Source organism: Gymnoscopelus braueri (assembly GCF_963280865.1).
Source record: "Gymnoscopelus braueri genome assembly, chromosome: 9".
Taxonomy (NCBI): domain Eukaryota; kingdom Metazoa; phylum Chordata; class Actinopteri; order Myctophiformes; family Myctophidae; genus Gymnoscopelus; species Gymnoscopelus braueri.
Window position 1 is genome coordinate 14611558 of NC_137610.1, and position 13070 is coordinate 14624627.

At 45.1% G+C, this 13070-nt stretch overlaps 1 protein-coding gene across 1 annotated transcript in view; it reads left to right on the plus strand.

Annotated features, from left to right (window-relative positions):
- igf1ra (insulin-like growth factor 1a receptor) overlaps positions 1-13070 on the plus strand; it is a 135182-nt gene that overhangs the window by 105593 nt on the left and 16519 nt on the right. The window contains exons 5-10 of the mRNA XM_080437891.1: positions 1540-1684; positions 5748-5956; positions 6112-6238; positions 6772-7007; positions 7332-7499; positions 8463-8670. Coding sequence (XP_080294017.1) covers positions 1540-1684; positions 5748-5956; positions 6112-6238; positions 6772-7007; positions 7332-7499; positions 8463-8670 — 1093 coding nt within the window. The remainder of the gene's footprint in view (positions 1-1539; positions 1685-5747; positions 5957-6111; positions 6239-6771; positions 7008-7331; positions 7500-8462; positions 8671-13070) is intronic.

Below are 13070 nucleotides of genomic sequence, written 5' to 3' on the forward strand. Positions count from 1 at the left end.
CCCCATGCTACTCAGTCACAACTTAGCAAGTCACATTTAACCCATTAAGACCTGAGGCCGATTCTACAAAATGTCTTCTGAATCCTAACAGTATTCTGAAAAACGTATGTTTCTATATCAGTGGTTCTCAAACTTTTTCATGTCAAGGACCGCCAAAATGTATTTGGCCGCCGACCCCCATCTTACAATATGTTGTTCCAGGGACCCCCCAGAAGCAAAGATTTGAGTTAAAAATGTTCGCTTTAAAACAATATATATTCATAGATTTGCACACATTTTCACGATTTTTCAAAAATATCAGATCTACAAGCTCGTAGCGCGGCACTCGGTGCCGCGCTACGAGCTTGTATACCTGCTATTTTTGAATAGCCAAAGTGTAAAATAATGCTTTATAGCTCAAATCAAAAAAGTGACACAGATGCGTTGAGAGTCCTGAGGTCGATATAAAAAAAATAGCAGATGTACAAGCTCGCTGCGCGGAACAAAGTGACACACTGTGAGCTTGTAGATCAGCAATTTTTTTAATAGCCAACGTAAAAATCGAAAATGACACATTTGTTTTCCCGGTTTTAACGGGTTAACCCATTTTGGGGGCGGGAACCCCTTTTTGTAACTATACCTTTCAGGACGGGAACCCCTTTTGGGTTCCTGTTGCTATGTACAGTATATACCTGTAGCAATTTTTTTTTTTTTTTAATTTTTGAATAAATATTTGAAGTTTTTCAGAAAACTCAGGTCAGGATTTAGAAGGCGTTTTTAGAATCGGCCTCAGGTCTAAATGGGTTAAGCGTGAGTTAAGCATTGTTTTGCATTGTGTCGTGCACCGTAAATACGCGAGCTCGCGATTTGCTATTTGTGGTGCTCGACACTAGGCACACGACTAAAATATAAATCAGGCTATTGGACTGTGCTCTGCTGAAAATCATTGTACGTTCCACACCACACAGGAACTGTGAGCTCTTCTAGAATACAACATCAGCGAGGTCCAATAGACTTATGTACTGTATGTGTAAACCGGCAACGCCACTTACAATACACCATGCTAAACCTTGGCAGACTACTACGCTATGCTACAGATTTGACATTTACACCACTACACCAAACTATACTATACAAATCCTTAGCACAGTGGCTGAAACTACTACTATACCTTAGTTGGCACAGTCCCATAGTATGACTATCTCTTGAGACTGGGAAAATAGGGACCCCCAGGGGGGGGGGGGAGGGTTGCAGGAGTTATATAGTGTGTGCCACAGAATCGAAATTACATCAGCATCCTGCACTCCAGCTCAATTATCACATTATGCTATAATGCCATTTATTTGCACAGTTGACGGGGCGGCTTACGAGCTTATCTTCCGTGATATGATAAAGCTTACACAATTCACTGGGGTATTTCTTGTCGTCCAGCGCGCTATGTTTGGGCCTGATGGCAAAGCGGAGAGTGGAGGTCTCTGTGGATTTCGATTGTGTTCCTCAGAGCCCTGGTTCTCACACGCTGTTATGTGTGTGTGTGTGTGTTTATCTTCTCTCCCCCAGATAACATAGCGTCTGAGCTGGAGAGCTTCATGGGGTTGATCCAGACAGTGACCGGCTATGTGAGGATCCGCCACTCCCACACGCTTGGCTCGCTCTCCTTCCTCAAGAGCCTGCGTAACATCAATGGAGAGGAGCTCTTGGAGGGGTAGGGATTTTCAAAGCGTGTGTGTGTGTGTGTGTGCGTGTGCGTGTGTGTGTGCGTGTGTGGATCAACAACACACCAGGAAGGTCAGAGTGACTTCGTAATCATCACATCTGCGTTCAGTTGAATTTACACCAATATAATTGGAATCAAATGATCCATATTCATGTGATTATTTTCAATGGACCAAAACAACAGGTTTTCTAGGTTGGGCTGTCTGGAGCAGTGGTTCTCAAACTTTGTCAAGGACCCCCAAATTGACACTTATTTAGCCCACGGACCCCCATTTGAAAAGATATGCCAGGGACCCCCATATAAGAAAAGATTTTTACGACTCTAGCAGTGATTTTCAACCATTTTAATTTCAAGGACCCCCGGTTTTACATGCATTAGGCTGAGGACCCCCATTTAATGACATTTATGTGTCTGGGACCCCAATTTATATTGTAAAATTAATTAATTTAACTCTGAGAGTGTACAAATGGAACCAAATGCCATTTGGTTCCTATACTATCCATCATTTAGCTGGGGACCCCCTGGAACTCCCTCAAGGACCCCTGGGGGTTCCCGGACCCCACTTTGAGAACCAATGGTCTGGAGACATTGTGGTACCATTACTATAATTTATTTTTATTTTTTGTTGACAAACTAAGTCAGGCGGAGCGTAGTATCTGTTTCCCAGTAGGTTAGCTAGCTAGTGTGGCATGGTGGATGAGTGTGCTCAGGTTAGCCTATCGCATGACACTGCCACCACTCAAGCCCCTCTTTAAGAGAGAAAATGCGTCTGGTGATGGCCAGGGGGGGCGTGGGAAAGCCTGTAGGCCCCTCTTGTTGTCACTCTCCCAGAGTAGGGTTTCAGCTGGTGGAATGCTGTGGCTGAGGGCAGGCATTCCCCTCGTTCTTGAGGTGCTCTAGCTGGGCTATAGGGACGACAGGGGCAGTGCCCTGTTCAATGTCTGTCTCAGCGCCCGCACTGACACGCCCGCACACTCGCAGAAACCCGAGCTCCCCTTGACGTCTGCCTGCCTGTTAGCACTCACACCACCACCAGGTGGAAAAAATATCCACGTCTCTTCCCGACAACATTTCTGACAACCTCTTAACACATTGACCGCCAGAGGTTAATCTCATAATGTACTCACCAGTGCCAACGTTTTATTGTTGTTTTTTGTTTTTTTCACGTCGCCATAGACGTCGTTAAAATCCTTAAGATTGATCTGTGCACTGTTTGTAAACATCGCGGACATCTCCCTGTGTCTACCAGTCCAAACCACGTGTCAAACGGGGCATCCATTGTTGAGTTAGAACGGTTTATGTTAAACAGTGATCAGCGAGGAGAAAAACTACAATCGAAGAAAATGGCGTTTCAGTGTAGACTTTAGAATGGGAGCCGGCGTGATCGTCAAAACCGGATCCCAAATAATTCTGTTTCCGGTGGTGTTACAATGAAATGTGCCGTACCGGAAAATTGAAAAAAAAAAATTAGAAAAAAAGGAAAAAGCACCACAGCCCGTAGGCTACGGGATCGGCGGTTAAGCGTTGGATTTAACGGCCCGTAGAACTACGGGCCCGGCGGTCAATGTGTTAATCTCCAGTGATATATATTCATGTTTGCTAAAGTGAAATTCAGTGGTGGAATGTAAAAGTATCAATACTGCAATGCAGAAATGTAAGTAAAAGTCCAGTAATCCACATTGACTTGAGTAAAAGTACAGAAGAACTTTTGCTTTTGGTACTAAACTCATTCAGTGCCAGACTTATTTCTGGCTGTGTTTGTTTGGCCAGTGCCAGAGATTTTTCTTAGATTTTCAAGTAGTCACAGAATATTTATCTCCAGTATGATCGATCCCCTGATGGTTGCTAAGCACAGAGGGTTTCACTGTGCTTCCGCAAAACAAAAAACAAAAATGTCATCGCGACCTCCCGTTCTATTTATTCCACCTGTCTCGGCCAAAAATACATAGTAAAAAAAAAAGAAGTACACAGGAGCCGAGATACAGGATTTTTAAGTTAACCAAGAAGTGAATGGAGCAGTAAATCTTCGGATCACGTTATCTTGTTTTTTTCACAGGGTCAGGAGGAATCGTCTGTGTGTGTGTGTGTGCATTCTGCATAATGAATACTTTTGCTTTTGGTACTTCACCTCATCCAGACGCCATTGACGTCTTTAGCGTCAATGGCAACACACACACACACACACACACACACACACACACACACACACACACACACACACACACACACACACACACACACACACACGATTCCTCCTCTTTATCAACCAGTTTTGTGCTCCAGACCAGTCCACTCCAGACACAACCATGCACCCATGACGGACGAACACAAAGCGAGCGCGCAAATACATGAATGTGTCGTGGGAGGGGATACGCTAAAACGTGCGTGCTAGTTGTCTAGCTACAAAGTTTCTTCTGCCTGTTGCCTTCCTATTCTTTCTGCAATGGGGAGAATAAACACCAAGACCGGAGGAGAGCCCAGCGGGGCATTCACACACTCCTACACAAAAATGCATTTCCAAAGGTTTTTCCAAAAACCAAAATATTAACAAAGATCAACGGATCAACGTGTCGCATCGCGACGCGTCTCAGCTTGTAGATCGGCTACAGCTCTGAGCAGATCCACATGCCATGGGCGTGCAACTTGAGGACGCACGCAGCACGTCCTGATTATTTAGGCGGGCCACGGAGAAAATATCAGTATAGACTTATCTATCTTATTGCCTATAACGGTCTAATGCTATGGTGCCTAATTGTAGTTGTGTTTTCAACCCATTAAGACCGGGAACGCATCTGAGTCACTTTAGATTTTTTTGGCTATTCAAAAATAGCAGATATACAAGCTCATAGCGCGGCACTATGTCGATCGATCTGCTATTTTTGAAAAATATTGAAAAAAGATTTTCTATATTATTTTCAAAAAACTGTTAGGATTTAGAAAACATTTTTAGAATCGGCCTCAGGTCTTAATGGGTTAATCTTATGTTTCAATAAAACCGTGGGGCACTGTGGTGCCCTGTGCACAGTGCATGCTGTGGTGTGCCTAGCAGCGGTACTGACCCTATCCTTTGATGTGTTACAAGTTTTTGTTTTGCCCCAGCTGTAAAAAGGACATTGGAACAGTTCTTAAAATAATATTTTTGAAGCATTCCTTATTCTGTTAGACAGGACAGTGACGAAGGACAGTAGAACAAAGTGGATAACAGTGACAAAGGACAGTAGAACAAAGTGGATAACAGTGACGAAGGACAGTAGAACAAAGTGGATAACAGTGATGAAGGACAGTAGAACAAAGTGGATAACAGTGACGAAAGACAGTAGAACAAAGTGGATAACAGTGACGAAGGACAGTAGAACAAAGTGGATAACACAAGGAACACAGTCCTGAGGCAGGAACTAAACCAAGCACATTATGGTTACATTGTCAGCACAATGGTTCACTGGTTAAGGTTCACAAACCTTTCCATGCCAAGGACCCCCAAATAGCCATAGCCTCTGGCCCAGCCATGTTGTGAAATGGCATTTTTTTAAAAAAAGGGAAAATAGCTGAACTACAAGCTCACAACGCATTGCACTGTGACACATTGTGAGCTTGTAGATCAGATTTTTTTCTATAAAAAAAAAGAAGAAAAAAAAAAAAAGAAATTGAATTTCTTTTTGACAAAAATGATATGCCCAAAGTAAGGATGCCAAATTGAAAATGGTTGAATTGGCACAATAATCTTATGATTTGAATTTAAAATGTAAAACAAATATTTTTCCTTTCCTTTCAAATGTTCAAAAATAGCAGATGTACGTTGGCTATTCAAAAATAGTAGATGTACGACCTCATACATCTTGTAACAAGATGTATGAGGTCGTACATCTACTATTTTTGAATAGCCAACGTATAAAATATGGATACAGTGGTTAAAATGATTGTGGTGCTATAATAAAATATTTAGCTGGGGACCCCCCCCCCCCCCAGAGGTTCTGGACCCCACTTTAAAAACCACCGTGCTACACCATAACGAGCCCTCTCTAACCTCGGCGTGATCTCTCTCCCTCATCAGGATGTATGCATTCTCAGCCATTGACAACCAGCACCTGCAGCTCCTGTGGGACTTCAGCCAGCACAACCTGACCATTAAGGCCGGGCGCCTGTTCTTCCGACAGAACCCCAAGCTGTGCATGTCAGAGATCCACAAGATGTGGGAGAAGACGGGCATCGCCGACAAGCCAGAGGAGGGCGATTTCCGTAACAATGGCGACAGAGCAAGCTGTGAGTGCTCTAGCTCTATCTATCTTTCTATCTTTCTATCTTTCTATCTACAGTATATGTCTATCTGTATGTCTGTCTGTGTTTGGACATTCAGACAGCTGTGGTTCTGTGTACATGTTTATCTTAGCTATTATGTTCTTGCTCTGTCATGGCAGGTGAAAGCCACATACTGAAGTTCAAGTCCAACAGCACCACAAGCAACCTGATCAAACTGACCTGGGAGCGCTACCGACCACCAGACTACAGAGATCTGATCAGCTTTGTAGTTTACTACAGGGAGGCGTGAGTACAGAAAACACAACGCCTTCGAATCTATGTTCACTGTTTTAAATAGTTCAGCAAATCTTCGGATCACGATATCTTGGGTTCTGAACATTCTTTAAAAAAAACTAAAAAACTCTGGATTTTTTTTTTCATTCTTGGCACTGAGGGCATTCAGAAAAAACTCGGGATAACTAGTTTTGTGGCACTGAGAGAGTTAACCACTTGAACCCTAGCATCCCTATTCTGAGGGGAACATTAGCCAAAAATAGCAGATCTACAAGCTCACAACGCCTTGCAGCGCGAGGCGTTGTGAGATTGTAGATCGGCTATTTTCGGCAAAGAGGTATAGGTGTAGATGGAAAAAAGAGCAGACCAAGTAAAAAAAAAAAGTTTAATCTGAAACACAATTTTATACAATATAGAGGGGGTCCCTGCTTCATCTCTCTCTCAGCTAGGGGGTCCTTGGCCTGTAAAACATTGTTAAGACCCCTGGTGTAGGTTATGATAATCGTGGCACACTGACGTACTATTGAACTCTGTCCACACACCAGCCCCTTCCAGAATATCACGGAGTTCGACGGCCAGGACGGCTGCGGCTCCAACAGCTGGAACATGGTGGACGTGGACCTCCCTCAGGAGAAGAGCACCGACCCCAGGGTGCTCCTCAAGCACCTGAAGCCCTGGACCCAGTATGCCGTCTTTGTGCGGGCCATCACGCTGCGCGTGGAGGACAAGCACACCGTCGGGGCCAAGAGTGACGTGGTCTACATTCGCACCAGCCCGTCACGTAAGACTGACCGCGTCAGACCAATATGTCGGTTTATATCGGATTATCGCAATGTATATGCCGCATTGTGAGCTTGTAGACTGCCTATTTTTATTACATTTTGAATATGGTGGTTAAATAAAAAGTTATGTTTATCGTATTAATTTTTTTGCATAATAAGTTAAATGTTCTCAAGTAGAAACTTTAATCGAAGTAGGCCCAAAGGCCGGCCCGAAGCCCTAGTTTGGGTGTCGGACTACTTCACTGTAATGGCAGTACTGAGAAATGCCAGAGTACCCTTTTTCTAATTGCTAACGTTACCTAACATCTGCCTTTACCACACAGAGCCATCGATGCCAAAGGATACCCGCGCGTACGCCAACTCCTCCACCAAGCTGGTGGTGAAATGGGCGCCTCCACTCTCTCCCAACGGCAACCTGACCTTTTACCTGGTTCGCTGGCAGCAGCAGCCCGAGGACAGGGAACTCTACCTACACAACTACTGTTCCAAAGGTCTTCATATATGCATATATTCATCATAACCTCTTCTCCATAATGCCTTTCCTTCATGAACGCTTCTCTCTCTCTCTCTCTCTCTCTCTCTCTCTCTCTCTCTCTCTAATTGGCTGTATGCCAAATGATACAATTTATAAGAAGCTCCTCCCTTACAGCAGAGCTTCTCGTCTCAGTTGTGAGACTGTATTGCTAGATCTCTATTCTGACAGGTAGTTAAAGGGGGTTATCACTCATTTTCAACAAGGTTCCACACCCTGCTCTGTTGTTTAGAACAGGAGAATCCATTTTTTGGGGGTCATGTGGTCAGTGATGTTTGGACGGATGTTCTGTACTCTCCGGCACGCCCTCTAGGCGGCCCCCATAGACAACGAATGGTGAATCTCAACTCCAGCTGAATACGATTAAGACTTGTTTGAGCCTTTTCCAGACAATTTAATTATATTATACAAGTGCCATGTCTTGGGAAAGAGAATATATTATAACCAAATGTCATTATAAACTACCCAGGAGTTTTCCTTGCTTTGCTCGGAAGTGCAGAAGGTGGAAAGCCTTTGCGACATACAGTAGATCCCCTGACTGGTTTCATGATGATATCATTCACAAACTAACTGCACATTTAGATGTACGTACTGTATGTAGGTAAGGAAAGGACAGACAAATATATAGAACAAGAATATAACCAAGACAGTTGTCTAGCGATGAAAATTAACATAGTTCAATACTGAAAATGAGTAGTAATCCACTTTAATTGCATTCGCCTGGTGTCCCAGCCAGATCTAAATTGGTTCCTGTTTACTCAGCTAGAGTAAAAACCTGCAATACTCTGGTTCTTCAGGACCAGGACTTGAGGACCCAGTGCCATGCATACAAGATGTATCACGATCAGGTGTACTCTCACCTGTTGAATGATAATGATGTTGAACCGACTCTCCTGTTCTTTTTAATTTTTTTTACAAACAGAACTGAAGATGCCTATCCGTATCTCAGCCACGGGCCTCTCGGACATGGAGGACAACTCCAAGCCCACCAAGTCGGACATGGCCGGGGGCGACAAGGGTCCGTGCTGCGTTTGTCCCAAGACCCCCGAGGAGAAGGACCGAGAGAAGGACGAACGAGTCTTCCTGAAAGTCTTCGAGAACTTCCTCCACAACGCCATCTTCCTGCCCAGGTATACAAGCGGCAAGCTGCTAACGTTTTCCCCCCATGACCTCCTTCAGCCGACGTTTAAAACAGCTCCCAGTTTCCCAGACCTCCTTCTTGGCCTGCGGAGGATATCATCAAAGGGCTGAGCCGTGGCATGTTTTGATTTGACTGTAAAAGGTTGAAAATGAGGAGCGGGGGGGGTGGTGGCCGGGGGGGTGGTGGCCGGGGGTGTAGCAGCGGCTCCTCTAGTGGGCCTGGCAGGATCTGAGAGCGGAGGTGGGGAAGGAGGGGTGGACGCCTTGTCTGGTGCGCTGATGAGGAGACCCGCTGAGCGTGATCCAAAAGCCCGCCTAGCGTCCTTGCCGTGCTCTCCATTGCCACGGCAACCGGCGGCACAGAGATATGTTAGGACCCTAGCAGGCAGCAATTTAGGCATCGCAAACAAACCCCAACAGAGAGATGTGATTAACCCATTAAGACCTGAGGCCATTCTTTAAAAAAAAAAAAAGTTTTTTGACAAAAATTGTATTTTTTTTTTCAAGATTTTTCAAAAATAGCAGATCTACAAGCTCATAGCGCGGCACTCGGTGCCGCGCTATGAGCTTGTATATCTGCTATTTTTGAATAGCCAAAGAAATCTAAAGTGACACAGATGCGTTCCAGGTCTGAAAGGGTTAAGGGGTCTGAAGGGCCCTGTTTTTTTGTTCCTCACATCTGTGTTGTGTCTTACCTTGCTTGTGGCCGTGGACGTTTTACAGTTTCAAAGACTCAAGGCCCACTTTCTTCTCCCACACACTCGCTTCTTTTCTTCTATACACACAATACGTGTGTGCGTGGTCGAGAGTTGTGTTTGTGTACCGGTGGTGTGCCGCTCACCGGCCTCACCAAAGCATTCATTTGAGACAATTTGGAGTGTTGACGTACTTGTTAGTTTCAGCTGTGAGGCCTCAGCAGGTACCTGATAAATCCATATCTTAATGCGCTACACCAGTGTCTCTAGTGGATTCAGGTGGTAAAATAAAGTGTGTACTGTACACATACCAATTATTTTGTATATTTTCCAAACATACATAGAAATCTATGTTTTTGTAGTGCAAAAGTGTGGATATTGCGTCCTTCTCCTTTCCTTCGAAAGTTCTTGTTGAATTGGATCAACATGGCATTGAACAGAGAATAATAAAACAATGCATTCTATTGTAATTATCCTCCTATGGCAGGCTGTGTTGAGTTGTTATAGCACTGGTTCCCAAACCTTTTTAGCTCAAGACCCAAAAGAGAAATTAGATGTTTACCCGGGACACAAAGTAGTGGAAAAAACGTTGCTGCGTTGCGAGTTTGTAGATAATTTATTTATGGCATTTTTTTTTTATACGTTTGAAAAATGTTGGAATTGTTTTTAACTGATGAAAACTTTTGAAATACCTTCTTTTTAAAAATTGTATGTAGGAAACGAAAAAAGGGGATATTTACTCGCGACCCATACAAACCCACTGCTTGGGAAACAGTGTTTTTCTGGTGTGTTTCTGGGAAACAGTGTGTTTCCCAAGCTAGTATAGCTGTCCAGGAGACAGGCGGGTGGCAGGTCCCTGGTCCGCACCACAGGGGTTCAGGCTGTGTGTGTGTGTGCAAGCTCTCCACTGTATAACAGAGCCAGCATTTATCACACACACACACACACACACTGCTCCGCCGAAAGGCCTTGGAAATTCGGGGAGGTTTTTTCAAAAGTTCAGGGTTTAGAGAGCCGGGGTGAGGGAGGAAAACAGAAACAGAAAGAAGAGGAAATGTTTTCCGTTCTGTGCCCCCTCCACTCTGCTTCTCCATTCTCCTCCTCCTCCTTCTCCTCACACGCTCCCTTTGTCTATGGGCTTTGGTTTTTTGGAGTGAGCCAGCTGCCAGGAAATGTACAGCGAAGCCATCTGGAATTTAAATGAATGAGGGAAGAGGGAAGATCCCCATCGAGCTGGCCAGGGAGCCCCGACAGACGGGTGGAAAAGAAAGGAAGGCAGACTGATTGACTGGAGGAGAGAATAGTTACACACACACACAGTGAGGAAGGTTATCCGTCGTCTGTATGCCGAGGGGACCTTCTGGCATATTCAAGTCTGCAAACAGCTGACTGGTCAATTACGGCCCTTATTACCTGCTGCTGTAATGTGCGATGATACAGACAGGATGGAACGATAGATTTCATTAGGGTGTGCACCATATCGTTTTATTAATAATCACAAAAAAGCTTGAGACATTTTAGCTCATCGTCCATGCTGTGTACACTACAGCAGTGGTTCTCAAACTTTTTCATGTCAAGGACCCCCAAATTGACACTTATTAGCCCGCGGACCCCCATTTGAAAAGATAAGCCAGGGACCCTCCATAAGAGAAGATTTTTACAGCTCTAGCAGTGATTCTCAACCATTTTAATTTCAAGGACCCCCAGTTTGACATGCATTAGGCTATGGACCCCCATTTAATGGCATTTCTATCTCTGGGACCCCAATTCATATTGCAAAATCAATGTCGGGTCCATTTGGTACCATTTGTACACTCTCAGAGTTACAGACCCATAAGGGTCCATTTGGTTCCTATTCATCATTTAGCTGGGGACCCCCTGGAACCCCCTCAAGTACCCCTAGGGGTCCCCGGACCCCACTTTGAGAACCGATGCACTACAGGGTGATGCAGCGATCCATTCCCAGACTTTTCCAGATGTTTTCAGGCTTTTTTTTCTCTACAGATGCTGCAGTATACATCGCTAAGTTTGAGGTTTAGCGTTACATTATGTTCTGTTCTGGCCGAAGACATTGGCCAGATTCACTCAAATGTCATTTTTCTCTTGCATCGTACTCAGGGGCCACTTTTTGTTTGTCTTGTTGTGAGTATGGTCAGTAAGTAGAGCATCATGGGCCTTTGTTCTGGATTCCACGGTGCAAAGTTGAAGAAAGGGGGGATATTTTGTAGGACGAGAGCTTGGGACACCGGCTCTAGTCGCTCACATCACGTCACGCAGTTCAGCTGCGGATTGTTGAAACTCGCCTTCGGTAGGACTTCCCCTGCTTGTGCTATAAGTCTATCTATGGCAGGCAGAGAAATTAGAGCCCCAGAGTTTCCTCATGTCCCATCTGGCTCGGGCCACCTATGCTCAGCCGGGTCTAGCCATCTCCCTTTGTCCTCTTTAACACCACTTTTTCCATAGACCTGCCCCAGGATTTACTATCCAGTGCCAGTCGGGACTCATGCTAGCCTCCGTGTGCTCAGTGGGGTCATTATTACAGCCAGCCTTCATAACCGTTTGGCTACATTGTTAACAGTAACTGATAGTTTTGGAGCACTGGATCTCGGATTCTACTGCGCCAGACAAAACTGTGTTGGAATGGAATGTTGACAGGGGTGTGCGATTGCTACTGGTCTTTCCCACAGATTTTTTTGTGTGTCTCGATTTTTCCACTGCAAGTGCGTTCACTCCTCTCTCTCTCGGGTGTCTGCGTGCTCAGTCGAAAGAGACTCCCGAGATCGGCTCTGTTCAACAACGTCTTTGTTAGAATTTTAGCACGTTGTCAAAATCAACATGTTGTTCCGAATACTTTGGCTGCATTCCTCTTTTGTTTACAGCTCATTCTATCTGTCGGGTCAGTTCAAATTCAAAACATCTACCAAAACACAGAGCATCACGGTGTTCCATAAACGTGTGTATCACCTCTTTAGGCTGTTACAGTTTCCTTGCCACTCCTTTGGATCAATAGGCCTTTCATTTTCCCACTCAGTCGGAGCCAGCGCCCCCCCCCCCCAACCCCCCCCCCTCCCTCTCTCTCTCTCTTTCTCCCTCTCTCTCTCTCTCTCTGTCTCACCCCTCCACCTCAGTCGACCGCCCTGTCGGTTCGATTGTTGACTTCTTTCAAAGAGACACATAGTGGGCCAATCGTTATGCTGCCAAAGTTAATCGTTGTGTCTGCTAAACGTAAATCTAAGGCGTGCCTTCTCTGCAGCAGCATCCCCATAACACTCATAGCGGGGTCGTTCGGGGGCGTCTGTGGCCTTGTAGCATCTTTATGAGCTATACCGCCGCCTGTCTGTCCTACCAGTGTCCAGCCACAGCCCTGCTCCACATCTCTGCCATCGTCTATGGCTGTCTGTACGGCGTCGACCTTACTGTCGACCTTACTGTCCCCCACCCTCTCCCATTAAGCTGTGAAAAACAGCCGTGGTCATCATGACTCAGGTTTATGCGTTCGCTGTCATCCCGGTTCAAATGTGTGGTGTCATTGCTAGTGACTTTTATACAGGGAAGTGCCCAGGATGTGCCAGCATTCTATGGCTTGTATTCCCCTGGCAGACCCTGTTATTGTGCAGTGGTCATTGGTCAATGTAAGATACATTTCAGTCAGTGTTTGAATATAGAGTCTCTCTCTTGCTCTCACTCTCGCCATT